General features: G+C 39.0%; 1 protein-coding gene across 2 annotated transcripts; it reads left to right on the forward strand.

Annotated features, from left to right (window-relative positions):
- Window positions 1–1,333: 1,333 nt before the first annotated feature.
- On the forward strand, window positions 1,334–22,495 carry lmbr1l (limb development membrane protein 1-like). Of its 2 annotated transcripts, none has more exons than XM_053643461.1 (17): window positions 1,334–1,791; window positions 8,061–8,145; window positions 9,710–9,743; window positions 9,948–10,087; window positions 10,835–10,938; window positions 11,717–11,840; window positions 12,614–12,682; window positions 13,079–13,143; window positions 14,297–14,369; window positions 14,477–14,563; window positions 14,654–14,730; window positions 14,824–14,901; window positions 15,081–15,154; window positions 17,022–17,112; window positions 17,215–17,281; window positions 17,497–17,658; window positions 18,114–18,591. In XM_053643461.1, the coding sequence occupies exons 1-17, from the start codon at window positions 1,726–1,728 to the stop codon at window positions 18,194–18,196; spliced, it is 1,479 nt and encodes a 492-aa protein (XP_053499436.1). In that variant the 5' UTR covers window positions 1,334–1,725; the 3' UTR covers window positions 18,197–18,591. The 2 variants fall into 2 exon arrangements, with proteins under 2 accessions (XP_053499436.1, XP_053499435.1); XM_053643460.1 differs by lacking the exon at window positions 18,114–18,591 and adding an exon at window positions 19,330–22,495 and having other exon boundaries at window positions 1,337–1,791.
- Window positions 22,496–27,201: the final 4,706 nt, after the last annotated feature.

A 27,201-nucleotide genomic window follows, 5' to 3' on the forward strand; every position in this document is an offset into this window, starting at 1 on the left:
TAACACATTACATCAACATTCATTCAGTGTTCTGGTCAGGGTTTTGGGGGCTCTGGATCCCATCCCGGGAACATTAAAAATGCGGTGGAAATATACCCAGTAGGAGATGCCAGTCACAGTCTCCTGCCAGCTGCTTGTGGGGTTTTTTTCCAGGAGGAAGATGCTTAGCATACCACAGACTCAACGAGGCAGGTGCTCAATAGTGCTGCATTGCTCAGCAATTTCAAAGGAAGAAATTACAGACTTCACAGAACTCAGAGCTATGGCAAGCAGTGTTGCTCTGTTTATGAATCTGAAATGCTCCAGGCACCACTGGGTGAAGTTAAGAAAAATGTGAAAACCTATCTTTACTTTTACACACTGTACAGATCACATATTTCTCATATCACATACTGTATAAGCAGAGCGTGAGCGAGCTACAGTAGCAAGCATCACACAAACTAAAGATATGGAATTTTTAAATGCTGGACTTCTGAAACAGGCAATGATTGTTGTGTTGTACATGTGATTTTTATTCTATGCAGTTGTAAGCAAATAAGAGAGACAGGTAACATCAGCCGTATGTAAGCCTAAATCAAAAAGGAAAGTTTAATCAAATGAGATAAACAAATGAGATAAATCATTTTTATTTCATAAACCTGACACACTATAATGTATACTGGATTTCTTGTTTTCTTCCAGCATTAGATTTTAGTATTATTTCTATACTCCTCTATATTTATAATATAGGCCTACTTCTTTTTCTTCTTGATTCCATTGTACTGATTGATATACATTGATGTAGAGATTTCTGCTATTAGGATTTACACGTTTCTCCTCAATATAAATTAATAAATACCTAAATACATAAAATAAATGAAATCTAATCTAGCAGAACCTGATGTGCTTAATATATTCTTTGAAACGAACCCTTTCTCGCAGTACACTAGTGTCGGCAGAATGGAAATTGACTTATAGGACATTTTCAATCAGGATAAACAAACGAAGTCTGTTATCAGATTAGTCAGGACACTGTTAGGTTTCTGTGTGTAGAGTATCATGACTCTGCTAGTGAGCAGGGCAATGGGAAATGGCAGGGGTGCGAGCCCCATTCCAGGCAAACAATTCCCAATAACATTGGTACCAAGATAAAAAACAGACAGCACACCAAAAGCTTTTTTGATAGTAAAACACTGCAAACAACTGCCATGATAAAATAATAGCATTTAAACCTAGTAAGCTAGGTTTAAATAATAATAAAAAAAATAAATACTTATGAAAAACTGCAAATTCTTAATTTTTTTATTAAATTAAATTTAAAAAAGTCTTTTAATTAAGACTGAAAACTAATTCTGCAGAGAAACAAAAACCTTCGTCTCAGGGGAAACCACGCCCACTTTGTTTTAAACTCATTAACCACGCCCCATTTCCCGCCCCTTCTTATGCGTATGAGAGCGTGGGTCAAAATGTTTGCAGTCTGTTTGTGGTTCCTTGCGTGTAATTTACTCGTTCTTTTCGGACTGTAGCTTGTCGTGACCAGTAATACCAATCTTTAAAGCTGTAGCAATGTAGTTTAGGATCTACTTCGCTGGTAACTTCTCCGGTTTAAAGGGACATTAACGGCTGGATGTAACGCTCTGATCAAAGAAACCGCCTCTACTGTAACAAACGGCATCTTTGTTTCTGGTGGTTTTAGTCGAAATGCCTGTATCTTAATTTCAGTTCCTCAGGACATGATTTCGGAGGATGGAAACGAACGACGACGTGTCACTTAGAGAGCAGCTCTTCCACGACCGGGTCCGAGAGATCATCGTAAGTTTGACTCTACAAACTGTTTTTAACTCTATGTAACCTAGTCACAGGTCCTGGATAACATTAACCAACAAAGACAACACTGAAAAGAGACTATTTTTAACCAGCATGCTGATTGATTCGAGCCTAATGATTTGGAAATGCAAGGAAAATAAACAATAATGAGGAGGGGGTGGATACTGGTACTACATTTTGGGACATTATGTGCTTAAGCCCCCCCCCCCCCGCTTATTTTTACTCCTACTCTTCATATAAAACCCTAAACATGAAACATTTTAGTATGTTTAATATTAACATGAGATGATAAATCTGTCAATGTCTTTGTTTTTTTCCTTATATCCATTGTGATGATTTTTTTTTTTAGAACCAGCATTTAATCAAGCACTAGGGATCTGATGCGTTGTATCTTTAATGCATATCAAAATGGAAATTTATATGCATAACCATTTGAATTTCAATCTGAGGCTTGCAAAATCACAAGATCATCATCAGTCACCTGTGTTATGATGATGTCTTTATTGGACTTGGCCTTGTATAACGTAAAGTGAACTTCAGTCCTGAACGAACTTACAACAAGGCAGTGATTCTGACCTTTGCACTTAGACCACACAAGTCTAACACTAAGCAACTTGCAGAGAATAATCCGAGACATCTGTATATAACACTGCCAAAAAAATACAAATCAGGTCGAATTAAACTTGTGTTGTGATCGGATAGGTCTGGGTCGGTTGGGAAATCCGACCTGTATGTTGATTCGGCTGTTGCAGAAGAAGATCGGTGTGTAATGAACTCCACAGATGAAGGCCTGGTGTTTTTCGGACCAGCTGTCTGTGTTATTATCACGACCTGCCCTGTGCGGTTATGTAAAACTGAGCTGTATTTGTTTTTGCTAGCCCTGTGAGTGTGCATTTCCTATGCACACAGTTCCCCATGCTCTCTTCAACTCACATTCCTGCTGGATGTGGAATATTTTTTTCCATAATCGTTTAACCTCGCAAAGTCTGCACTAAAATCGTTCTGTGTTCTAACCTGCAATATGTCACTGTCTTTAAGAATTGGACTCCTATATCTAGACCAGGGTTTCTCAGAGTGTTTGTTTCCATGCACCCGGTTAACTGTTGGTCCATGTTGACATTTGTTATTTCTAGGCATTGTTTTCGAATGATTGGGATTTGGATTTAAACCCATTCAATTCAAGGTAGCAGTCAAACAGACCACCAACTAAAAGAGCTCAAAATATATTATAACGATGATAAAAGTAGTTTTCCACCATTGAAACTAAATAAAAAAAATCATGGACCAGAGTCAGTGTCATGGACATCAGAGTCAGTGGCTCTAGACAGTATGTCGAACTTTTAGACTAATCCTTGAGTCTATTTGAGAACAGTGATGAGAAAAGTGATGATTATATAAAGGACCACCTACAAGTTTATGTTGTAGTTCTTGAAATCAGTAACTATGTGTTCACACCTGTTTTGAAATAAATCAGAATTCTGTGTATGCATAAATGTCACGAACTTTGGAAATATCTGTACTATAGCATCCTGTCGGCCCTATTAGGCAACCTGGTTTCTTTGCTTATAAACAGTTTGATTCAACAGAGCTGGGTCTATTTGTAGAATTTGTTGGTGGGGGGAAAAGCACACTTGTGACAGGATGGAGTAAAAGAGTGGAGTAATAGTGACCCCATGATTGAGTGTGTGTGGATGTACATGATGGATTCTGTCGTGCTTCATAGGAGCACGTGGCTCTCCGCTCCACACTCTGCATAGTGTGCTGTTGTATAATCCAGCCTGAACAACTGGTTCCAGGTAGTTTGGAGAGCGGCGATCTTCTTCATGAATGGGTTCTGTTGTTTTGTACATCTAGTAACAAACTTCAATAAAAAGAGGCTTTACATACTTGGGGTCACAGTTGGTGAGAAACGTAATTAGGGATTAGGAGGCGTGAGCAATATCTCTGAGCTTTCCTGTTTAGTCTGGTTATATGCTCTACCTTTGTCCCATATCATGTTATGTCTTGGTGAACGGATAATCTACATGTAAAACATGTTCTCACCACAGTGTAGCTCTTCATCATTGTGTCAGTCCAGCTCCTTCTGATTATTTTGGTAAGCTACAGCTTTAAGTACTTAAAGAATTAGAATGATGGAAGGTTTGATGTAAAGATGACTTCACAATGGAGACAAAAACATCATATAGAGATTATATTGTGACATTTTGCTATGCCTTGCAATGTGTTTAAATGTAACCTATGTCTTATTATAGTAAAATTGTAGTAGTTATTTATCCATCTTCAGTACCGCTTTATCTGGTCAGTGCCATGAGTGATCCAGAAACCATGCCAGGAACAATTGCACAAGGCAGAAATGCACCTTCCATGTGACTCTAGTCCATTGCAGGGCAACATGCAAACACATTCACACCTAGGGGTAATAATTAGGGGTAACCAATCCACCGACCAGCTTATTTTGGGAGGGGGAGGAAAACAGAGAACCCATGGACAATGTCCTAAACCCAACACAAACAGTAACCTGAGCTCAGGATTGAACTGGGGAGGCAGAAGCTGTGAGGCTCCTATAAGCCGCTACAAGCTAGCTCACATTAGGATTTTATTGTGCATTTGCATCCTTTATTGCATAATTCTAACTATAAATGTCATATTTTGAAGTTAAAACCGTAGCCAAGTCCTCAGTCAAGCTAGATAACATCAGTGATCAGGGTTAATTTGACTATGCACTAATGCCATAATTTATCAAAATGCTGACCGACATATAATTCCACTGAGATCAGTATTACAAAGGAAAATATTACAACTTGTATTAACCAATATTTTGTAGTCAGACAATGTATTTGCTTTCTAACTTTATTTTTCCCATTTCATTCTACACTGAGTTGACTGAGTATCAGAAAAAACAAGTTGACTGTATTTCACCATTTTCGAACCTTTTTCTGTCTCGTTCAGTGTTTACTTCAGCCAGTCTTTTCACCTGAAAAGACTCATCCGTTTCTATGCTGTTGCGTCAAAACAGACTGCAGAGAATTCAGAGAATTTTTTTTTTTATGGTTGGTTTCTAAGCTACTTCTCTTCCTCCAATTTAAATAGCTCATAGAATACATAAGCTGCTCCTCCTTCAGGGTTTTGTCATGTTGCCAATGAAAAACAGGGTGGATGAGTGACGTTTTGATGCGTCTCCTAAAGCCACATCTGTCATCATAGGGTGGAAGGATAGGTTGTGTACTGACAGCAGTACGTCAGATAGAGAGATTGAACTCAAGTTAGTCAGTTGTGCATCTGAACACATTCTTTACCAACCCAGAGATATCCGTCATAATGATCTGGCTTTTTTTTTTTTTTTTTGCTAATGTTTGCACTTTGCAGTTGAAATTCCTGTTTCCTGCCCTTCTTCCTCTCTCTGAACTCTTCATCCGGTGTTACCTGGAGTGGCAGGATGTGTTTTTATTATGCATTGAGTCTCTCTTTGTGTTGCTTGAAAACACCCCAAAAACTAAAACCAGATTTTGAATTCATTCATGTAATCAATCTTGAAGTGCACAAAGAAATTAAGTCTGTAAGAGGCTTATTATTAATCATGGCATTGTGCCATTGTATAGTCATAGGGTTAAATTTGCGAAAAGATGTTTCTTCAGTTCCTCTTTTCTTGCACTGCTTTGTGGATGTGTTGAAACATGTGTTCCTGGCTAGAGAACAATGACAAAATACCAGCAATAAGATTCTGATGAAACGCCATATTACCTCTGATCCTCTTGCGATATTTAAACACTTCTTGTCGTGATACTGTAATGTGTTGGTCAACATTGGATTAAATGTTACAGGTTGCCTGACAAATAGACATTTGGTCAAGCTGATTTAATGTCGGTACATTCGCAACACTCCTTTCATCCTGGTCAGCTACTTTCATCTGGTTTTACTATCCACTGGGATTTGAGCCAGTCTTCTTCCTCCATCTGTCGCTGCTCTTTCATTTCCTAGTTGTAAGACTTGAGGCAGATTCCTGGCATTTCCAAAATTGACCTAGGGTTAAATTACAAAATGACATGTTTATTGAGATAAATAATAACTACATCTGGTTGTATCTGTTATAGGACATTTTGACTTGTGTCAGTTTGTCCCATGTCAGGACCGTGATAAGTGCTGACTTTTATGCAGGTTTTCACTTGGAAAGGAAAAACAGTTCATCATGTGATTCATGATTATTTTTGCAATATTGGCTTGTGGAATAATCAATTATTCAGCCCTTAATTAGTCAATCATGCATGTAAAAATCGACTGGTACGTATCCATATTAACGATCAAATCCACAAAGCTATTTGCAGAGCGAGTCTTGACTATGCGGTTCAGTTTTAGAGGTTTGTTTCTAATGTTTAGTATTTACATAACACAATACAATAGTAATATCACATGTGTACCTGTCCGAATGTTAAAATCTATTTATGTACGGATCACTTCATTTTCCTCTTCCTTGTTAAATGCTGATTTTTTTTTTTTTTTTTTTTTTTTCTAGTTGGGTGTGGATGGAAATAGTATTAGCCACGCAGTAAAAATATTTGCACTCTTAAACACAAAAAGGGAGCATGTGTAACAGAATTGTTACACCCTGATAAAGCTGGAGAATGTCAACTCTGCAGTGCACTAATGTCAAAACGTAGCCAGCTTAGTAGTGCTCTAGCAGTAGCTATTTGATTTTAACAGCAGAGTTATCGGATTAGCGAAAAAGTTAGCTCATTTTAGGCTTACCAATCACTTCAGATATCTTTAAGTTAACTATTACATTTTAAATTGGTAGCCAAGTCAAGTGTGAAAAAGCTACTAATATGCTAAGTAGTATGTTTTGTAATTAAAACTGTAGCCAGCTCATCAAGCAAGCTAACTGACATTCGGCTAAATGTTATATTATGGGATTTCAACCCAGCAAACTAGCTAATATTAGATTAGCTATAAACTGTTGTTTTATGTAACTTAAACCCAGCACTAAAACATGCTAAAGTTAGTATTATATTGTGCTATTAAAACTAGTAGCCAAGTTCTTTAGCATGTGTTAGCCTTCGATGTTCCTGATTGTTGGTGGCTTTAGTGTAGCCCTGAATAAAGGGTGGGAATTGGAAATGACCAAATTGGTCTCAAACAGTATATGTTTTTATTTTCACCCTGGTAACAATTGTTTGTGATCTGTTAGCAGAACCACAGCAAATGTACCACATATAAGAAAATATATGTTTGCTCACTCACCCACCCAGAGTGTGTGTGTGTGTGTGTGTGTGTAATATAAATAAATAAATAAATAAATATATATATATATATATATATATATATATTGGTACACGATCAGTTACCCAGTGGTATCTATCTTTCCATCTTGTCCCCTGTTATAACCCTTTGGCCTGGGTATGCCATGTATTCCACTCTAACTTTGTATCATCATGGTTGCATTGTGTTCCTCACACTCCTTTATACCCAGATGCCTTTACTGACCTGCTCAGTCCTTTAATAGCTTCACATTTACGCACGTTCTCTGTTGATAAGCTGCCCGTGTATATAGTCAGCTGTGAATGAGCCCAGCCTGGTGCAGGAGTGATAAGCCTGCAATTGTAATTGTGTGGGTGTGGGTACATTGTGATGGGAGATGTTCCAGGAACTACTTGGTACTCTGGATGGTAGTGGAGCTCATTTCCAATACTGATAATGTACTGGAGGCTAACTCTTCTCAATTCCACAGCTATACCTATTTTCACTGTAATGAAATGTACTTTTTTTTTTTTTTCTTTATCATGAAAGAACTGTTAAAGAATCCAAGTGTAAGGGCTAAGTGTCATTACTGATGTGTAACATTTAACAACTTTCATTTCCTTCACATTTAGAGTTGCACAGTTAATTAATATTTTAATTGCAATCATGATTTTTGCCTTCCTTTATTAATGAAACTTAATTGCCTGCCATATTTGAGAGCCTATTTATAGTTCGTTGTTGTTGCATATCCATTTCTGTTGACACAGGGACTGATCTCAGCATTAAATTCCAAATGCAAATGTTAACGTCTATTTGATTGCATAAGGTGGTGGCATATTTGTTTATATAGAGTCTAATTTAGATTATATTTAGCATTTACAGAATGCAATCTTTGTAATATAGTCAAGTAATATATTCATTTTAGCAGTAAATTTATGATGCGTGAATTTTCTTGCAGATCAGTAGGTCATTGTACAGGCATCTTACACATCTGGTAATTATTCTTTATTCGTTTCTTATAGATTTGCGTGCAGCTCTTTGTCTGCCTATACATCTTGTCCTACCTCATTCTGACACATTTCAGGAAGAATGCCGAGTTTGTTACGGGTAAGTATAGCTGCCCTGGGCGCTTTCTCAGCAGAAATGCTGTTTTCTCCATTGCACCAGCATTGCAACCTTGATTTCAAGATGCAGTTTAAGTGATTCGTAGTGCACAAGCAGTAAAGAAACACTAAAAACACTTTGCTTATGTCTGAAATATTTTGGATCATTAATACCTTATTTGCACATTGCATTGCAGTGTGTTTGCCTTGCATGTAGATAGGTTTTTCTGCATGAGAACGTTTCTAACTCGGGGACGTTAAGACGATATGCCAGGATCAGTGTTGCAGATGCCTGTGGAAGGGCTTTACGCAATGTCCCTGTCAACATGATGAGGTTGGGGGTTGTGTGGAATGTTTCTGAGAGATAATAAATACACCGCTCTTTACCTACCACTCCCCCAAGCCCGACAACATGCATCCACTTATTCTGTTTTATCTAGAGACAAAGCACTATTTGTTTGCGCCTTCTGTACCAACATTTAGGTTTTTCCTCCATTCTGAATGTCGTTTATGAATTTTGCTGACTATTTTAGAAAACAGAGAAGTTTTATTAGCTAACCGTTGGATTTGCTGGAGAGTTTCCAAATTGTTTCCAGATTGATTGGCATTTTGGCAAGAGCTCGTCAAGAAATCTGCTTTACAAGTTTGTTTTTCTGTTTCTGAGTTCTCCTCCATTTTTGCCTTGTGGTTAAATTGAATTGCGCAAACTTTGTTTGGTCTCGATACTTAGGAAGCAGGTCTTTCAGGTTTCTTCTCAGGGAAAGCATATTATTTTTTAAAATGTATTTCTTTGACCTACAGCTTTTTGTTACATCTTTTATTTTATTACTTTGTTACTATTATTTTGTCAGGTTTAACTGCCATTCCATAAATGAACATTTAGTCATTGTCTTGCTGTCTGTCTTTCTGTACTTTGAGTTTTTTCCTTTCTTTCGGTCATTGGGTGTAAGTGTCTTGCTGTCTGTGACTGATGGTATGTCTTGCTGTCTGTTGTTCTTTTAGATTTGCGTTCTTTCTTTCTGTCATTGTCTGTATTGCTGTCTGTTGTCTTATTTCTGCCTGCCTTCTGTCCTTGTCTGTCTGCGTCAAACTGTCTGTCTTGCTGTCTGTGTCTGTCTGTCTGTCTAGTTGTCTCTCTGCTTCTTTCTGTTGTTGTTTGGGGTTTTTTTTTTTTTTGCCTGTCATTTCTTTCCTGTCTTTCTGTCTGTCGCTGTCTGTCTATATTTGTCTGTCTGTCTGTTGCTCTCTGGCAATCATTCTGTAACAAATTTGGTCAGGAAGAGGAAGGAAGCTTTTATTTAGATGAAAGAAGCTTGCATATCAGAACGATTTGACCTCAACATACAAAGTTAAGTAATGCATACTGATAGACAGTTGATAGGACAGTTGTAGTTCAGTGGATAAGACTTTGGACTTGTGATTGGAAGGTTGTGAGTTCAAATTCCAGCACTGCCAATGTGCCACTGCTGGGCCATTAACCCTCAACTGCTCAGTTGTATAAATGTAAGATGCTGTAAATGACACTGACAACTTCAATGTGATTTTTTTTTTTCTCTCTCTCTCTCCAGATGATGTTGAGGATGCCACTGTGAATAAAATTGTGTAAGTATTGTTAACATGGACCATTGGAACTAGTGTGTTTTAATAAAAAAGATTCCTCTGATTGTTAATATCTGCACCGGTTTGCCCTTTGGCCCTCCATCGTGGTGCTTTACACCTCATTTTACAGCTGGACTTGTGTCAGAGTGGGAAGACATTACACTAACATACACCTTTTCTTTTTCTATTGCTTTGTGCCAACTCTAGGCTGTGGTTGTGCACGTTCACTCTCTCTGTAGCCGTGGGTGCAGTTCTCCTCCTGCCCATTTCCATCCTGTCCAACGAAGTCCTGCTGACTTTTCCGCACAACTACTACATGCAGTGGCTCAACGGGTCGCTTATCCATGGTACACAAAAACACACACTCTCTCATAAACACGCACACGCACACATTTTAACGACAGTTAATGACTGCACTCAGATTTGATTGATGTTAAAGTCAAAAGCACAAACATAAAAAAAGCGATGATTGACATTATAGGGCTGTTTTTTTGGTATTAGGCCAGGTTTGGTTTACTCATGCAAACCTTGATTGACATTCACTTATGAGTATTGGCACTAAACACCATGGCTAAGCTTTTAGTAATAACAGTAGTACAGTGTCCTCCACTAATATTGGCACCCTTGGTAAATATGAGCAATGAAGGCTGTGAAAAATTGTCTTGATTTGTTTAACATTTGATATTTTGCTTAAATAAATTCACAAAAATACTCTGCTCTCATATATATCAAACAACTGCAAACACAACACAGGTTTACCCAAAAATGTTAAATATATTTGTTAAAAGTTTAAACAATAAAGACAGTTTTTTGCAGCCTTCTTTGCTCATATTTACCAAGGGTGCCAATATTAGTGGTGGGCACTGTACTTCAGTGTTATGTGGGAAATTCAGACAGCACGTGCAAAGTAATTTTCTGTTACCTCACCATGGCGCAAAAGATTTCTAGCAACCATTCTGAAGACACTGAGCTCCTACAATGCAGTCAGTTAATGTACTTGTAGACAAAATCTTTATCATTATTAGAGTTTTATATAATAAAGTCATTGCTGCTGGATTGTTGATCTGATTTCATGCGTTCTTTTTGTTATGCAGGTCTCTGGAACTTGGTCTTTCTCTTTTCCAACCTCTCCTTGGTCTTCCTCATGCCCTTTGCTTACTTCTTTACAGAGTCAGAAGGCTTTGTTGGTTCCAAAAAGGTAATCAGCATTTCTAACTTTGTAACTCCTCAGTCATATATCATGAATGCACCGATTGATTTGCCCATTGATTTATCTTGCAAAAATCAGCACATTGAGTCAACATGCCTGTGTGTACTGACATGCCTGTGTTTTGTAGTGACATGCCTGTGTGTGTACTACTCTCTCTTTTCATTTCGGCTTTTCCCTAGTTCAGGGGTTGCCACAGTGAATCAGTCTAGTGTGGCCTAACGAAAATCTGTGTGTACTACTACTACTAATAATTCTTTACATTTATATAGCGCTTTTATTTCTAGAAACTCAAAGTGCTTTACGTAGTATGGGGGAGGGAATCTCATCAAACACCACCAGTGTGTAGCATCCACCTGGATGATGCGACGGCCGCCATAGTGCGCCAGAATGCCCACCACACACCAGCTATTGGTGGAGAGGAGAGAGTGATGTAGCCAATTCAGACATGGGGATTATTAGGAGGCCATGATTGAGAAAGGCCAATGGGGGAATTTCACCAGGACACCAGGGTTATACCCCTACTCTTTTACGATAAGTGTCCTGGGATTTTTAATGACCACAGAGAGTTAGGACCTCAATTTAACGTCTCATCCGAAAGACGGTGCTGACATGCCTGTGTGTGTAGTGACATGCCTGTGTGTGTAGTGACATGCCTGTGTGTGTAGTGACATGCCTGTGTGTGTGTGTAGTGACATGCCTGTGTGTGTGTGTAGTGACATGCCTGTGTGTGAGTGTAGTGACATGCCTGTGTGTGATTTTGTTACAGGGTGTCATGGCCCGGGTGTACGAGACCACTGTGATGCTGCTTCTGCTCAGTCTACTGGTGCTTGGCATTGTGTGGGTGGCATCAGCGCTCCTCCATGATAACATGGCCAGGGAAAATCTCTATGGTGTGTGTGTGTGTGCTAGAGAACACCTTTCTTTCTGATGCACTTTAACATGTATAGTTCATTGTGTAAGTAAGAAATAAAACCTGTTTATAAGAAATGAATCAAGTGAGATTCTGTTAGCACCCTGAAGCTGATCACAATCTGAAGTCTTTTATTCGTCTTATACCGCAGCATTTTACATTTTTATTAACTAATGAACATGTATATTGTTGTGTAGAAAGTTCACAGAACATTGTTACGTTATAGCAGCTATACACAGTGGTTTCATTATCAACCTATTTTTCTCCCTCTCTTGAAGTTACAGTTTGTCATGTTACAGAGAAACCGCAAAGCCCTCTATCTTAAAGACTTTACCATGTCAGAAAAATTGGATTTACAGCTTTATCTTTGATTTATCACGACGCGTCACTGGATACTCTTTTCAAATATGTTAAATAAACGTCTCCACAGACAAAACTCGCCATATGAACAATTAAAAATCTGTTCATATGGAGCGTCTGCCACAAAAGACCCTTGTATGTTGTCACAATAGAAATAATAATGTTTTAGAATGAATGCTTTAATATAAACCTTGCAGCTCTCAGAATTGCTGTTATAGAAAATTGATTATTGAATCAAGCATTCAACAGCACTGTGGTATAATTATTCTTGCAAGAGGAAAGGACTTCTTTTTCTCCAGTTACATTATTTCTTACTGAAGACAGAAATGCAGTAAACAAAGCTTCTAAAAGTGTCTTTGTATAAAGTGTAAAGTCTTTTCTATTTCATTTCAGACCTGTGGGAGTATTACCTGCCCTATCTCTATTCTTGCATCTCACTGTTCGGAGTGCTGCTGCTATTATGTAAGTGTATGGTTGGAGTGAACAGAGGTTTATAATACAGTTATAATGTCCTTAAAACCTTATATTCATATGTTTTGTCATGGTGAAATTTTTTTTTTGTTGTTCAGTTATCTTTGATAAAATTCTAAATCAAATACAGACTTGTCTAGTATAAGCTAGAATGTCGGTGGTGTCAGAGTTTGCAATAATGTTAATGCGTTTGCTTATGGACCAGAGTGTGTCCAATCGTTTCTTGAATGAATAAGAGTTCCACTGGTTTCTGCTTGGATTAGTTCTTGTTTTAAGATATGCAATGAAGGGGGTGAGGGGTGATGGGTGATGGGTGATGGGAGGGGGGGGGGGGCAAATTTGTGGTTGATCTAATTGTGCTGACGGTTCTCCGTTTCTTTTCAACAGTGTGCACTCCCTTTGGAATGTCACGAATGTTCAGCATCACTGGAAGTTTATTGGTTAAACCACGGGTAAGCATGCAAGATGTAGGGTTTAGGGGTTCCCAAGCATTTTGGGCGGATGACCATCCAATTGGGCATTATGCATTTTGTGAGATCTCAAGCCATGACCACCCTATATTTTTATTAAATTCCAGATTTATAATTTAGGACTACTTTTTGAACATTTTGAACATTTTTTTTTATGTCAGTAACATGTGTAATATACTAAATCACCAAAAAAAAAAACAAAGGCTTGGAAAGGCTGAGCTTACACACTGGACACAGCTTTTTCGACATGTCAGGTGTGTTTGAAAGTGTGCATCTCTTTCTGCCGTCAGATTCAAAGGAGTAAAACACTATGGGGTTTGTTGTAGGAAAATAATCCAGTCTGTTGTGAAGCAAAAGGCCTGGTTTAAACTTGACGTGTGACAGATGTGGTGGCAACGTAAGCAGCATTGTTCACATACTTGCCTGTGTACTTTTACATCTGGAGGATTAAACGCGACATTCACGAGAAGCCACGTCAGAGCCAAAACAACCCTGGGTGTCAATTTTCCGGGTTGAACCGTTTCGCACACCGCAGTGTTAAACACGCTGATGAATTCTGTTTCTTTTTTCCGCTGTCGAAAATTCTAAGAAAACATTCAGTGAAAATTCAGAAGACTGGTACTAGTACATAACCATGTGATTTGTGACAATGCTGATTTGTTTAGTGAAGGTAGATGGACAGGAAATTTGTCTTCTTTTTTTTTTTCTTTTCTCCCATTCATTACTGCAGCATGTCATAGCATGTACACTTGTTTGAATGCCAGTAACATTTCAGAGTAGTAGCACACACAATCTGTTTTTATAGTTCTATTTCGATTATTAATTTGTAAAATAAATGAATAATTCAAAAGAGAAGAATGTGACCCCATTTGTGAATTAAGCGACTCCTAGTTTGGGAACCCCTGTATTAAGTGATGTTTAAAATGTGACAAGTGTAGAACTTTTTTTTGGGGGGGGGGGGGGGAGTACTTGAACTTAGACATGTGTGGAGCTGTGTAATTATTGTAGCCTTTTTACACACTGATTTGTGAATAAACAAGCCTTTCATGAAGACATGGAGAGAGGTAAAAAGGAAAATGGCAAAAGCTGAACAGAGTTTTCAAAGTGATGTTGATGATTGTGTCTTGTTATACAGCTGCTGGAGGATGTGGAGGAGACGATGAACTGTGCTGTGTTTGAAGAGGCTTCTCTATCCAGGAAACTCAACAGTGAGTAAGGGATTGTGAGTGACATGATCCTCTATAACTGCTGTAACTGCTCTATTAATTACTAACTTTTCTCTCTCTCTCTCTCTCTCTCTCTCTCCCTCTCTCAGATAACAGCACCTCCTGCTGGCTGATCCTGAATATAGAGGCAATGAAGAGGCAGTTTGTGAGCATACAGGCCAAGCGCATGGCTCTGGGTGAGAACCCTCGACTTATATGTAGGACTGTAGATTCACATGAATCCCATCTGTATCACACTCAACATTCATCACTAATGCCCCCCCCAGAGACTCGGAGGAAGGCGTCTGCGTGGCAGCGTAACCTGGGCTACCCACTGGTCATGCTGCTGCTCCTAGCTTTAACTGTAAGGATGAGTATTTATTTTTTATTTATTTATTTTTATTATGCTGATTCTTATTTTGTTATGATGCTGAGGTTTGTCGATATTGCTTTTCAGGTGGTGTGTGTGCTGATGGTGTGTTTTCACGTGCTGGAACTGCTTTTCGATGAGTCCGCCATGCCCAGAGGAATGGAGGTAAGATTTCTTTACACGCTCATTTCAGTGACACATGACTGACCAGCTATGTATGTATGTATGTATGTATGTATACATGTGCTACATTTATTGCTGCTACACTAGATAATAGTTTACACATTTAACATATGTGTAGCACTGTGCCTAACTAATATATATATATTTTTTTTAAATCACAGGATCCACACCTGGGTTTGGCTTCCTTCTCTATGTTTGGCTCTCTGGGGGCCACTATGCAAGTTGTTCTTATCCTGTATCCTTTGTCCGGGCATGTATTATTTTGATCAAAATCGTTTGCTTGAGTCACTGGTGAACATTTATCGCTGTGTTCGATTCCAAATGCGCTTCTCTGAAGCCTCGTCTCTTCTCACATGGCATGCAAAATGCTGTGGAAAACCAGCTTTTAATCAAGAGTCCATGATTAAGTGTGTTAACGCCTCTGTTTGAAGCAAGGGCGTAGGTTTGGTCTCAATATTGGTAGAGACAACCACCCACCCAACCCGGGGAAAAAAAAAGGACTGTTTAATGTTGACAACCAAGATCTGTATTTACATTTAAATACAAATTATATAAAGGAACAGATCAAAGACTAAAAGAAAGTAAACTATGAAATTACTTGTTGACGGAAAAGAGGGAGGAAAAAAAAAAGTTTTGCATCCAACATCAACATTCTTCATGATAGTCCTTGGTGTCTATTTAAACAATCCAAACAGATGCCTACGTCGGTCATTGACAGATACAAACTGTTGGCAAACATCTTTAAGATCTACTTGGTCAAAGACCTCTTGATATACATGGCATACAGCTACATTATTAAGGTGCTGCTGAGACATGGTAGATCTTATCTGGAAGATATGATCCCGTCATAGACCTTTGGCTTCCTCACTCATTCACTCATAATCTCATGTTCAGCAAGCTAAAGATTTTCCACAAGGGGGCATTGTGTAACAGTGGTGCTTAGTTTCAACGTCTCTATAGAGAGCCATCAGAAGTTTACATGAGTTAGCACTAGAGATACCAGCGCTGACTATAGATGCCTGGTTGTAGTTCCAGGAACCTTTTTGGTTCCTGTTGCAAAGTCGGTATTTGTTCCTAAGCAGATCCAGGAACTGTTGATAGTATAAACATCACCAATTGGTCAAACACAAGCTTCACTGATAACCCCTTACTCACCATAGTGTTGTGTTGTTTTTTTTTTTGTTGTTGTTGTTTTTTTTTTTGTTTTTTTTACACACTCCAACCAGTGAATAATTTCCATGATGCTTTTGTTTTATATACAAGTGGTGAGTCAACGATATCCTTGGAATATTCTGTGCATGCAAATAAATCTTTTTTTTTTTTTTTTTTTTTTTTTTTTTTAAAGATCACTTTCGTATATGTTGCTGTACGTTTGCTGTGTGCTAAACATATATAACCATGACACAGCATGGCCTCTGGTGATATATATCTACTTAGTCATTCATTCAACTTCAGTAAGTGCTTTATCCTGGTCAAGGTTGTTGTGAATCTGAAGCCACACTGGATGGGATGTCGGTTAATCACTGAACACCATGCACACACACATTAACACTCATACCTAGTGGTTAATTCATATTCGCTGATTCCACTACCAGCATGTTTTTGGGGAGGTGTGGAGGAAACCGTAAAACCCAGAGAATACCCCTACAGACAGGATTTAGTCGGGGTGGCTGTGGATCACGTGGTAGAGCAGGTTGTCCACTAATCGTATGGTCGGCGGTTCGATTCCCGGCCCACATGACCTCCCGAAGTGTCCTTAGGGAAAGACACTGAACCCCAAGTTGGTCCCGATGGCAAGTTGGCGCCATGCATGGCAGCTCTGCTACCATTGGTGTGTGAATGGGTGAATGAGACACAGTGTAAAGCGCTTTGGATAAAAGCGCTATATAAGTGCAGACCATTTATTTACCATGTAGAGAAAATACAAAACTCCACATTGTAACCGTAACAACAATAATCGCAGGATTGAACTCTGGGCTCTTTGAGCTGTGAGGTGGCAATGCTATCTGCTGCCAAACTGTGTTGTTATTTCATGTTCAAATGATAAGATCACAGGCTTTTGGACTGGATATGTTTTGGCCCTTAATCCTGGATAATGCTAGCTATCTGATGGTGTCTTCAGTGGTGGGTTTCTACAGCTCTCCTCTCTTCAGCAGCCTTCTGCCTCGAGCTGAAGACACGAACCTCACACAGGTACAGACACTTCACACACTTATTAGAGTGCAGAAATGCTCACACATTCATTTTTTTTTTTAAACACGTTCTCACACTTTGGGCTTGTGTGCGTCTCTACAGATCATAGGGAACTGTGTGTCTCTCCTGGTGCTCAGTTCGGCTCTGCCTGTGTTCTCCCGTACTCTGGGTAAGCTATGCTGTGATAAAACTGTTGTGAGTTGTGTATTTGTTAGATGAAAACATGAAGACTGTTTCAAAACTAGAGCCTTCTGCCAAGTAATGTTGCTTGTGATGTGGTGTTCACAAGAGTGTGTTTTAACAAACCGTATCAATTCGCTTCTTCTTTTCATTTAATGTGTGATGAAATTCATTGTTTTTCCTCTGATCCTGAATTGTATTTAGGAATCACAAGGTTTGATCTGCTTGGGGACTTTGGACGGTACAACTGGCTGGGAAACTTCCACATAGTCTTCCTGTATAATATGCTTTTCGCTGGTCTCACCTCCGCCTGTTTAATCAACACGGTCACGTGGGCCGTGCAGAGGGAACTCATCCGTGCCTTTGGTTAGTTTTACAACTTTCTTTTCAGGATGTTACTGATGCCTCTGTGTAGTTTTCCATTCATCCCTTGTGTGCAAAAGTTGCTTAGATGGATTATTAGAATTGATTGTGGCCTTCTCATCACATGAGAAGTGTGTGTGTGGGGTGGGGGTTAAAAACATTAATCGTGTTACATTTCTTTTCTGATACTTGGTTACACATTAATAGTGCCAATCCTGTCAGGATGCCACTAGCTTCTTGAGCAGTTGTAGCCCACTTTTTAAGTTTTCTATAGGCGTGAGGTCTAATAGCCAAGAACTGATGATCTTGTTTCAATTGATATTCGACATGTGCGCAATGTACTGACAATGTACAATAGCGCTGGCGGTTCTGTTAACTAGGGCTGCACTAATATATATGTGTGTGTGTGTGTGTGTGTGTGTGTGTGTGTGTGTGTTTTCATTTGGTCTTTGGGTTAGGTGTTTCCAGAGCAGGACATGTTTCCCTATGGGTTGGTCTCTTTTCCTCAGATAGAAAGAGGACAATTCTCTCAGGAAAGTGAAGGGGGACAGCAGGGGAGTAGGGTTCCCTAGGGGGCCGAAGACTAAATGTCAAACCCCTTCTCCAGCACACGCACACACGCGCGCACACACCATCTGCCCTCCACCAAATACAAATAACCCGGCAGAGCACACCCCAAACTCACTCACGAGACAGATGGTATCTCTCACTGGGTTTGCATTTACATCATTTAGCAGACACCCTTATCCAGAGCGCTATACAGAAGTGCTCCTCGTGCTCGTACAAATAGGTCAGGGTCTAAGAATACTATCAAGATCAAATTGTGTTTGAGAGAGTGCTTTTGGTTTAATTGATTCTGCTTTGCCCTTAAACTTTGCTCTCAAGATCAGGGTTATTATAGACTCTTTGTCAAAAGGGGCAAAGTAAATCTAAAAAAAAAAAGTCTAACTTGAAACCAGCTGTGAATGGGAAATGCTTTCCACATAGAACCTTTAAATTGTAAAAGTTGTGACTACGAACTGAAATAAAATAAACAAAGCAAGAATTTGTCTTATAACAGAGATGTATCAGTTACATACTGTATATATTTAACTATTTTGTATATATTATATTTATTAGGAACATCTGTACACCTGCACACTCATGCAGTTATCTAATCAGCCAATCCTGTGGCAGCAGCGCAATGCAAAAAATCATGCAGTTACAGGTTAAGAACTTTAGGTAATGTTCTCATCAAACATCAGAATGAAGAAAAAGTATGATCTCTGTAACATTGATCGTGGCATGGGTGTTGGTACCAGATGTTTCAGCCTGTAGAACATCTGCTCAAAGGACCTTTTTTTGTTTTTCGCACCATTCTGTGTAAACTCCAGCGACTGCTGTGTATGAAAATCACAGGACGTCAGTAGCTTATGAAGTAATCAAACCAGCCCTTCTGGCACCAACGTCCATGCCATGGTTAAAGTCACAGAGATCATACTTTTTCCCCCATTCTGATGTTTTGATGTGAAAATGATCTGAAGTTCTTGAGCTGTATCTGCATGATTTTATACATTGCGTTGCTGCCGTATGATTGGCTGAATGGCTAACTGCATGAAATGTAGATCCAATGAAAATAGTATAAAATGAAAGTAATTTAACATTTTTTGCTTACCGTCTTCTTTCCATGAACAGGTCTCCATCGCCTGCCTTTTACCGTGTCCCGATCGGCAGTCCATGTCAGGCTCCTGTTGACAAGTGGACTCTCAAAAATCCAGTGATTTTAGCACTTTTCTGGTACATCAGTGGAGGAAGTATTTTTAAATGCAGTGGAAGATTTCAGACCAGAGGCAAGACGTGTTCAGTATGTCAGCCTACGGATGACCAGAAGGCTGGTGGAGGAATGAGGTGTCTTGCAGTCTGGTGAAGGTCAAAGCAGCTGCCTGTGAAGTGATGATCATCGCTTCACCTACAGGACCTCAAGCGTTTAAGCTTTCACTGCAGGTTTTATTGCAGGTACCGTGTGGCTCCACAAACACGGGAAGTTCTTCAAGAGGGGTCAAGGCTGCCTTCAGGTTCTCTAAAGGTCATGTGTTTACATTTTCTGACCAAATGCCTTAATGAAACATGCGCACTGGCTGTCAGAGGTGCGACTCCGACACCTAAACATTCACTGACGCTATTTCAGAGAATGACCTCATAAACTCAACTGTCCCTTTCCTGTTAAGCTCGGCCAAGACGCCTTCCTCCCACCCACCACTATTTTTAGTGTGCATCCATCCCATTGCTGTTCTTCAGTGGGTCTTAATGACACTTTCGGAGGAAGGCCGTCGCAGGAAGCCCAGTTTGATGAGAGAGGGAGGATACAGGATGCTCTTTACATTTTGATGAAACAACCTCGTTAGAGTGAATAGGGAGTATGTTTCTCCTCGTGGAGTTTTTTTTCCCCTCAGTGTTCAAAAAGCTCTTAAGCGCCAAGTTAATGTTTTATAGTTGAGTTTCATGTGAAGCTTAATTCAAACTTGCCTTCGAGATCCTTTTGTGATAAATCCAGGTTTTTAAAACTGTCTTGGACCATTGTAACTGTGAATATTATTTTTTTATGTGGTAATTAAGCATGTGCAATAATATATTTGTAGTGTGTGTTGGATGTGAGATTATGTTCCATCAGTGCCAGTCCTAAATACATGACACGCAGTGTTTAGTCTCTGAAATGCAAACACTTTTTAATTACTGATATACAGGGAGAATTAGCTTGCATAACTGACGGTGATGCCGCTTTTCTTCTCTGGGACTATTTATAATCGTTTTTTGTTTTTTTGTGTGTGTGTGTGTGTGTGTGTGTGTGTGTGTGTGTGTGTTTTACAAACTATTTATACCTTTCGCTTTTACTTCATTTGCTGTATCAGCATGTTTTAAACAAATGTTCTACAAGCAATGGCCAGAAGGGGACAGTGTATTCCAGTCAGACTGCAAGGTTTTATTTAATGTGCTTTATTTCTCCTCCGATGGAATGGCATTGAAAAATCTTTCCTTTTTTTTTTTTTTTTTTTTTTTTTTTTTTTTTTTTTTTTTTTGCTCTCTTACACTACCTTATCAATGATGAGCTCACTTTTTCCACAATATGCATTTGTATTGCACAATATGCGTATTGTATATGCATGTGGTTGATGTAGCTGGTAGAAAGATTGAAAGTCATTTTGAGCTGTCTTAATTAGCAATTATGATCTAATCGGTCTTTAATTGTTAAAAAGGTTTTTTTTTTTTTTTAAATCCAAAGAAAAATCTGTACCAGTCTGTACCAATACAATGACAAGGGTATAAAAACATTAATGAATTTGCCAAACACAATTACACACTGTTTACATTGTCTGTTAATGAACATTTGAATCACACAAAAGAACAATAAATGTATTTTCATCCGTTTTTTTTTCTTCTAAACACTGTGTCTTTGTCCTTTGTGTAGGAAGATTGTTAGTTACTTGAATGGCTGTAAAGGGCAACAGTTGAAGTACATCTTTCCAGAAGTGTTGCGTAAAAGGATTAAAGTTCCTGTCATGCTAAGCGCTATGCCACCTCTTCGATTCCGTCCTTGTTTTGTTGGGCTTGTGTGCCCTTTTTTTATTTTTATTTAGACGCCTACCCACTATGCAGAGCTGTCCAGCTTTAATCAGCAGCGCCTTTGTGTCCAGGGTCTGTCAGCACGCCTGTAGAAAGGGACACAATGCTGCTTCTCCAGCCTCTGCTTTCCTCCACGCAGATGCCCCTGGCACATAAACCTCTACATCATCATCATCATCATCATCATCATCAGAGCCCCGGCCACGTGCACTCTCTCCTTCACCGCCCTACCACTGGCGTCCGTTTTCTGTGACTAGTGTTCATTTCCTTTTCCTTTTTGTCCATCATTCGGAACAGAAAAAGAAGCCCCGGTCTTCTGATTGCCATTTCTTGTCGGATGTCTTAATTGAGGATAGTTTTGATTTTTGTAGCTGTTTTCTCTCTGTGTTTCCTCTGTGCAAGTGCTGATAATAACCTACGCAACAGCAGACACTCTATGTACATGGAAACATTTTCTTTTTAAATAAGGTTTTTTTTTTTGTTTAGTTTTTTTAAATGCACCTATTCCTCTTAGTTACCATTGACATGGATTATTTAGGAAAGAATGGAAACTCTTGTTTTTTGCGTACATTTTCTTTCCTTATCAGCTTATCTTATTGGGGGTTGGGGGTTCTGGGCAGAAGTCCTTGTCGCAAATTCATTGTATTTCTCTTCCTGAAGGTGGTGTAAAGGGTGGACACACATCACAGCTTTAGTGTAACTGAGGCCATTTGACTGGTCAGATTTACTTCAGCATATCGGACACAAAGCGGGACACAGCCGGCTTTTCGTGGGATGTGATAGGCTATCTTTATTGTCAAAGCATAAGAATGAAGAGGGGGGAAAAGACTTAGATTAGCTTTTTGAAGTGTGAGCCAAAGTGCACTAGGAGTTATTATTCCTACAGGCAAATAGAAAACTGGTGGCAGGAAAAGGCGAGACTTCTTGTTAATCGGCTGATAATAGGCCATGCTGTCCGCCTGCCCGTGCGTACCCACACCCTCACTGCACACTCACAGCACACTTACTTCACACACTTCACAAGAGATTAATACTGTGAGCACAATTTTGTGAAATTTTTACATTTTGGCAACACAGTTAGCTGATTTGACCTTTTTTGTGTCCAACTGATTTTACCTTTTCAAATATGTACATAAGGTAAGGATAAACACCATTTTAAACATTTAAACAAAGTGTCTTATACAACATCCTATGTGCATATTTCAGATAAATAACTTTAATAAAACATTAATAAAACCTCTACAGCACTTTTTAACACCGTTCTTGCCTCTCCCAGCCCACTATAACTACACTTTACCTTCAAATACAATCATTTAAATACTTCACAATCATATTTGTATTAATGTGTGACCTCATTTCTGAAACATAATTTTTCCATTAGTCACCCATTATAGGTTAGGAAAAATATACACTATACATTCACCCTTATTAAATACTTGGAATAATCAAAATTATTCCAATTTACATGTTCAACAGAAAGTTGTGTCATCCAAATTGCCCGAGGACTGAGATTTTTTTCTCTCTTAATTTTCAATGATACTGTCATGTTGACTAATGTGGTCACAAATTTTACGTAACTCATAAGAATGCCCTGAATGTCTTCATGACATTCTATAATGTCTTCTAAAACATCAATCCTGTTACTTATTTAAGAGCAAAATGCAGCTGCTTACCTTATGAAAAATAGGATTGTTAGCTGAAATGGGTTAACAATAGTAATTTGTGAATGGGTAAATGTATAACTTTTTTTCTTTTTTTTTTTTTTAATTTTAATTCTGATGCCACTTGACATGACTATAAATAACAGAAAACCAACAGGATAGTTTCTCAATTGTGAATTGTCTGCTAGTGATATAAAATAAAGCACCTGAAGTGGTAAAATGAAAAAATAATAAAAAGAACACCAACAATTTAAAATCAGACCCCTCTACTCTGTTCCACATTAATCCTGAACACTCGAGAACATACAACATACAGTCATGTGGGGAAAAAAAGTACAAACTTTTTTTTGTTTGCTTGTTTTTTTTTTTTTTTTTTTTTTTTTTTACATATTTGGACAATCAAATATTTGATCCATTTTGAAGCAGTGCCTATTAATAAAGGTGATACACTCTATTAAACGACACATAAAATTGTCCTTTTGTAGTAACTTTCACAATTTAAATGAACAAAATATAAACCAGATCTATCATGTGGAAAAAGTAAGTACACCCCTACATTTATCACACCTTCAAATCCATAAAATTAGAATCAGGTGTTGAAGATTGGGTGTCAGTGATTATAACCTGCTTAGGGAGTGCAGGAGAAACCTTTCTAATTTAAACCTCTCATATCTAGTGTCTGGTGTTCCCTTTGTTATTGAGATGTGTGGTGTCATCATGCCAAGATCTTAAGAGTTCTATAAGGCCTTCAGAAAAAAGGTTGTGGAACTGAAAGAATATTGCATGGAAGAATGGTCATAAATTCTAGCAAGCCGATGTCAGAGACTGGTGGACAATTATGCAAAACGCCTACAATAAGTTATTTCTTCTAAAGGGGACAACACTAGCTTCTCAGACCAAGGGTGTTCTTACTTTTTCCACAGAAGAATATCACATCTATTTTATATTTCTGTTTAATACATGATTGAACATTTTATTTTCCTTGTGGATATGTTCAAGTATATCAACTTTATTAATAGGCACTGTTTCAAAAATGATCAACGTTTGCTTGTCCAAATATGTCAAAAAAAGCGCCAACAATTCCCATGGGGTGTACTTATTTTTTCACACGACTGTACATGATAGAAAACAAGTTCTGTATATTTTTTGGAAAGACGACAGCAGTTCTTAGACATGTAGCAAAAGTGCTGAGATATTTTTTTTTCTTTTGACCTCTAACCTGCTTGCCTTGGGGCCAGGAAGTTCCACCCTGGTTAGCTATTGTCCAGCCTTTTGCAGCATCACTGCTGTCACACGATGGCAAATCTAAATCTCGTGTTGAAAAGTGGCTCCATATATTATACGCATGACGTAAGGGCTAAAAGGATGCCACGATCATGGTAGGACATATATCACAGCATACTGTCATAAACATACTTACAGATCATCCTCTTCTGTCATCCTGTGTCTCATGGTGTTCAGCTGTGACAAGAGTGTTATGTGAGGTCATCAAAGTTTGTGTGTTGTTGCTATTGAAACCTAATGCAGGTCCTCACAAATCACACTCTTGTTGGGATGCAGCACCCTGCTTTTTCCTGCACTGATAACAGAGTTGAAACAGCTTAGAATGGCCTGCTTGAACTGCTCATGAGGAGAGTCTGCTCCTTGACCGTCCTTGCCATCAGCTTCTCTGTCAGGAAATAGAATCAGAGTGTCTAATCAGCTTTTCAAAAAATTTCCAGTCTAACATACATCCTCTGGTCAGTCCTATGTTTGGAGTGCTTGTTATATACACATGCATATACACAGTTGTATGTTATGGCTACGATTTCAGCTACGGGCCTTATCTGATGGACATCTCATGACAGATGATTAGAAGCCAGTGGAACTAAGAGCTTTATAAATGACTCAGCATCTAATTTTACTGAAGCTGAGCATGCTGGCATGAACTCAACAGCAGCATACTATTCTGAGCCCAGGTGCAGTCACAAGCCCACTGTGACGGGGAACAAAGCGAGCCGGAGTAACTCTGGCAGGAAAGATCTCGTTTTCTGTGCTGTGGCTGTTCAGGAAACATGGCCATTCATGGCACCACATACTCCCATCCTGAAATAGGGGAGTGAGGTCAGTAAAACCCAAGAGGTGGAGGCCAAGATCTTCATTTTAAAACATTGTTTATTTTTTTCATACAAGTCTTTTAAGGTTTCATAGTTCCTATTTCCTGGTTTCTATTCTATAATAAATGAATATCTGGACAATAGTCAGCACCATGTATGGATTATATTTCTCCAGTAATGTACAGTTTACAATGTTTTATTGTTCTCTCATTTTCTCATTTTCCTCCTACCTCTGAGGTTGGGGGTTCGATTCCTGCTTCTGCTCTGGGTGCGTGGAGCTTGCATGTTCTCCCCGTGCTTTGGGGGTTTCCTCTGGTTACTCTGGTTTTCTCCCCCAGTCCAAAGACATGCATCGTAGGCTGATTGGCATTTCCAAATTGTCCATAGTACATGAATGGTTGTGTGATGTGTGTGTGATTTTGCCCTGCGATGGGTTAGCACCCTGTCCATGGTGTCCCATGCCTTGTGCCCTGAGTTCCCTGGGATAGGCTCCAGGCTCCCCGTGACCCTGTGTAGGATAAGAGGTACAAAAAAGGGATGGATGAGTTGTATATGTGTTGGATAGTTGATATCCTAATGAACTCTACCAGGCCATGTAGTGAATTTGGGGGGGGGGGGGGGGGAGGTTGAGGATTGTTTGGTAACAAAGGCTACACTTTTCTATAGATGATATGTTCCAATGATATGTTTTGATGTTGTATCACTATTTTTGATAATACACCTTTTGAACACTATAACGATTTGCAGTCAGTGGATAGTGGTCCCACTTCACAGCTCCAGGTCCCCGGTTCAATCCTGAGCCTGAGTTACTGTCTGTGTGTCATGTTGCATGTTCTCCCTGTGTCTGCATGGGTTTCCTCCATCCCAATATCATGCTGCTGGTTAATGGATTGCTTATGCTACCTTGCCCCTATTTGTGAGTGTGTGTGCATGGTGCTCTGTGAAGAACTGGTATCACATCCTAGTTCACACTGAGGTTTGCTGGAAAAGGCTCCAGGTCTGGATTGACCCTGACCAGGATGAAGTGGTTACTCAAGATGAATGAATAAATGTTCCTGTTTGAAGAGCTATGTTGTTTTCTGTGACCGCTGTCTGTTTTTTTTTATTTCTCTCTACCCTCACGCAACACAGTGTCCTGTCTTGGACAATATTTCATTGCACTGCATGGACAGTAAATGAGAGTTTTCCTGGGGATATTCAGGGCAATCTCTAACCTTTTTTTCCTGTCTGTCATTTTGGGCCTAAATAAATTATCTTAGTTGCCAAAGTTCTGGATGCATATTGGAGGTCAGCGGAAATCAGCGCAATATCTTTCTCTGCTTTATTTTTCTTCCCCCTCTTGTTCATATTGTGACAATAAGAATCTTTCGGTCATCTAAATCCATTGTTCTAGAAACGTAAAAATATATAGAGCACATGGGCGTTCCCTACTGAAAAGCCCTAAGTGCACAGGGACCACAATTAGTTCACATCTTTTTTGAAATGGAGCAAACAAAGGAAGGGAAACCTAGATAGTGTCTGTAAGCTACTGGTCATACTCTTAGGTAGGAAGTCAAATTAATGTCAACGACTCTTACTTTTATCCCTTATTTTCAATGTTACTTTTAATAATACACTACAGAGTAGGCCTTGTATTTGCTAAATAGTGAGGTGTTTATTCACTGATGAATTTCATTAAAATCAACTATACATATCTTCTACATTTGTATATCTGTACATTTTCCTCACTCTAATTCATGCTAATGTAACAAATATGTATAAGTTTAAAGTATAGGCGTGCACAGCAACATTTGCAGTTTTGAATCACTTATTAAAGTCTTATTTGTGTCCAGCTGGACTATATGAATGCTTTAAAAGTTTTAACCCTGTAAGAATCAATTCAACACAGTGACAGTTAGTTCAATACTGTAAGCTGTTAATTCAGCAATGTAGTCAAACACTCAAAAAATAGTACAAAAAAATTACCTAGGGAAGTTTCACATGTTCTCCCATGTGTTTGTGTAGGTTTCCTCTGGGTTCTCTGGTTTCCTCCCACATCCACCATGCAGATAGATGCTAAACTGCCTCTCTGAAAGAGTGTGTTTATGACACACGCTGGCATCCCATCTAGGGTGAATTTTCTCACCTTGCACTCTGTCTTCCTGGGATAGACTCCAGAACCTCCAGAACCAGACCCTGACCAGGATAAA

This window comes from Ictalurus furcatus, chromosome 15 (assembly GCF_023375685.1).
Source record: "Ictalurus furcatus strain D&B chromosome 15, Billie_1.0, whole genome shotgun sequence".
Classification (NCBI taxonomy): Eukaryota; Metazoa; Chordata; class Actinopteri; order Siluriformes; family Ictaluridae; genus Ictalurus; species Ictalurus furcatus.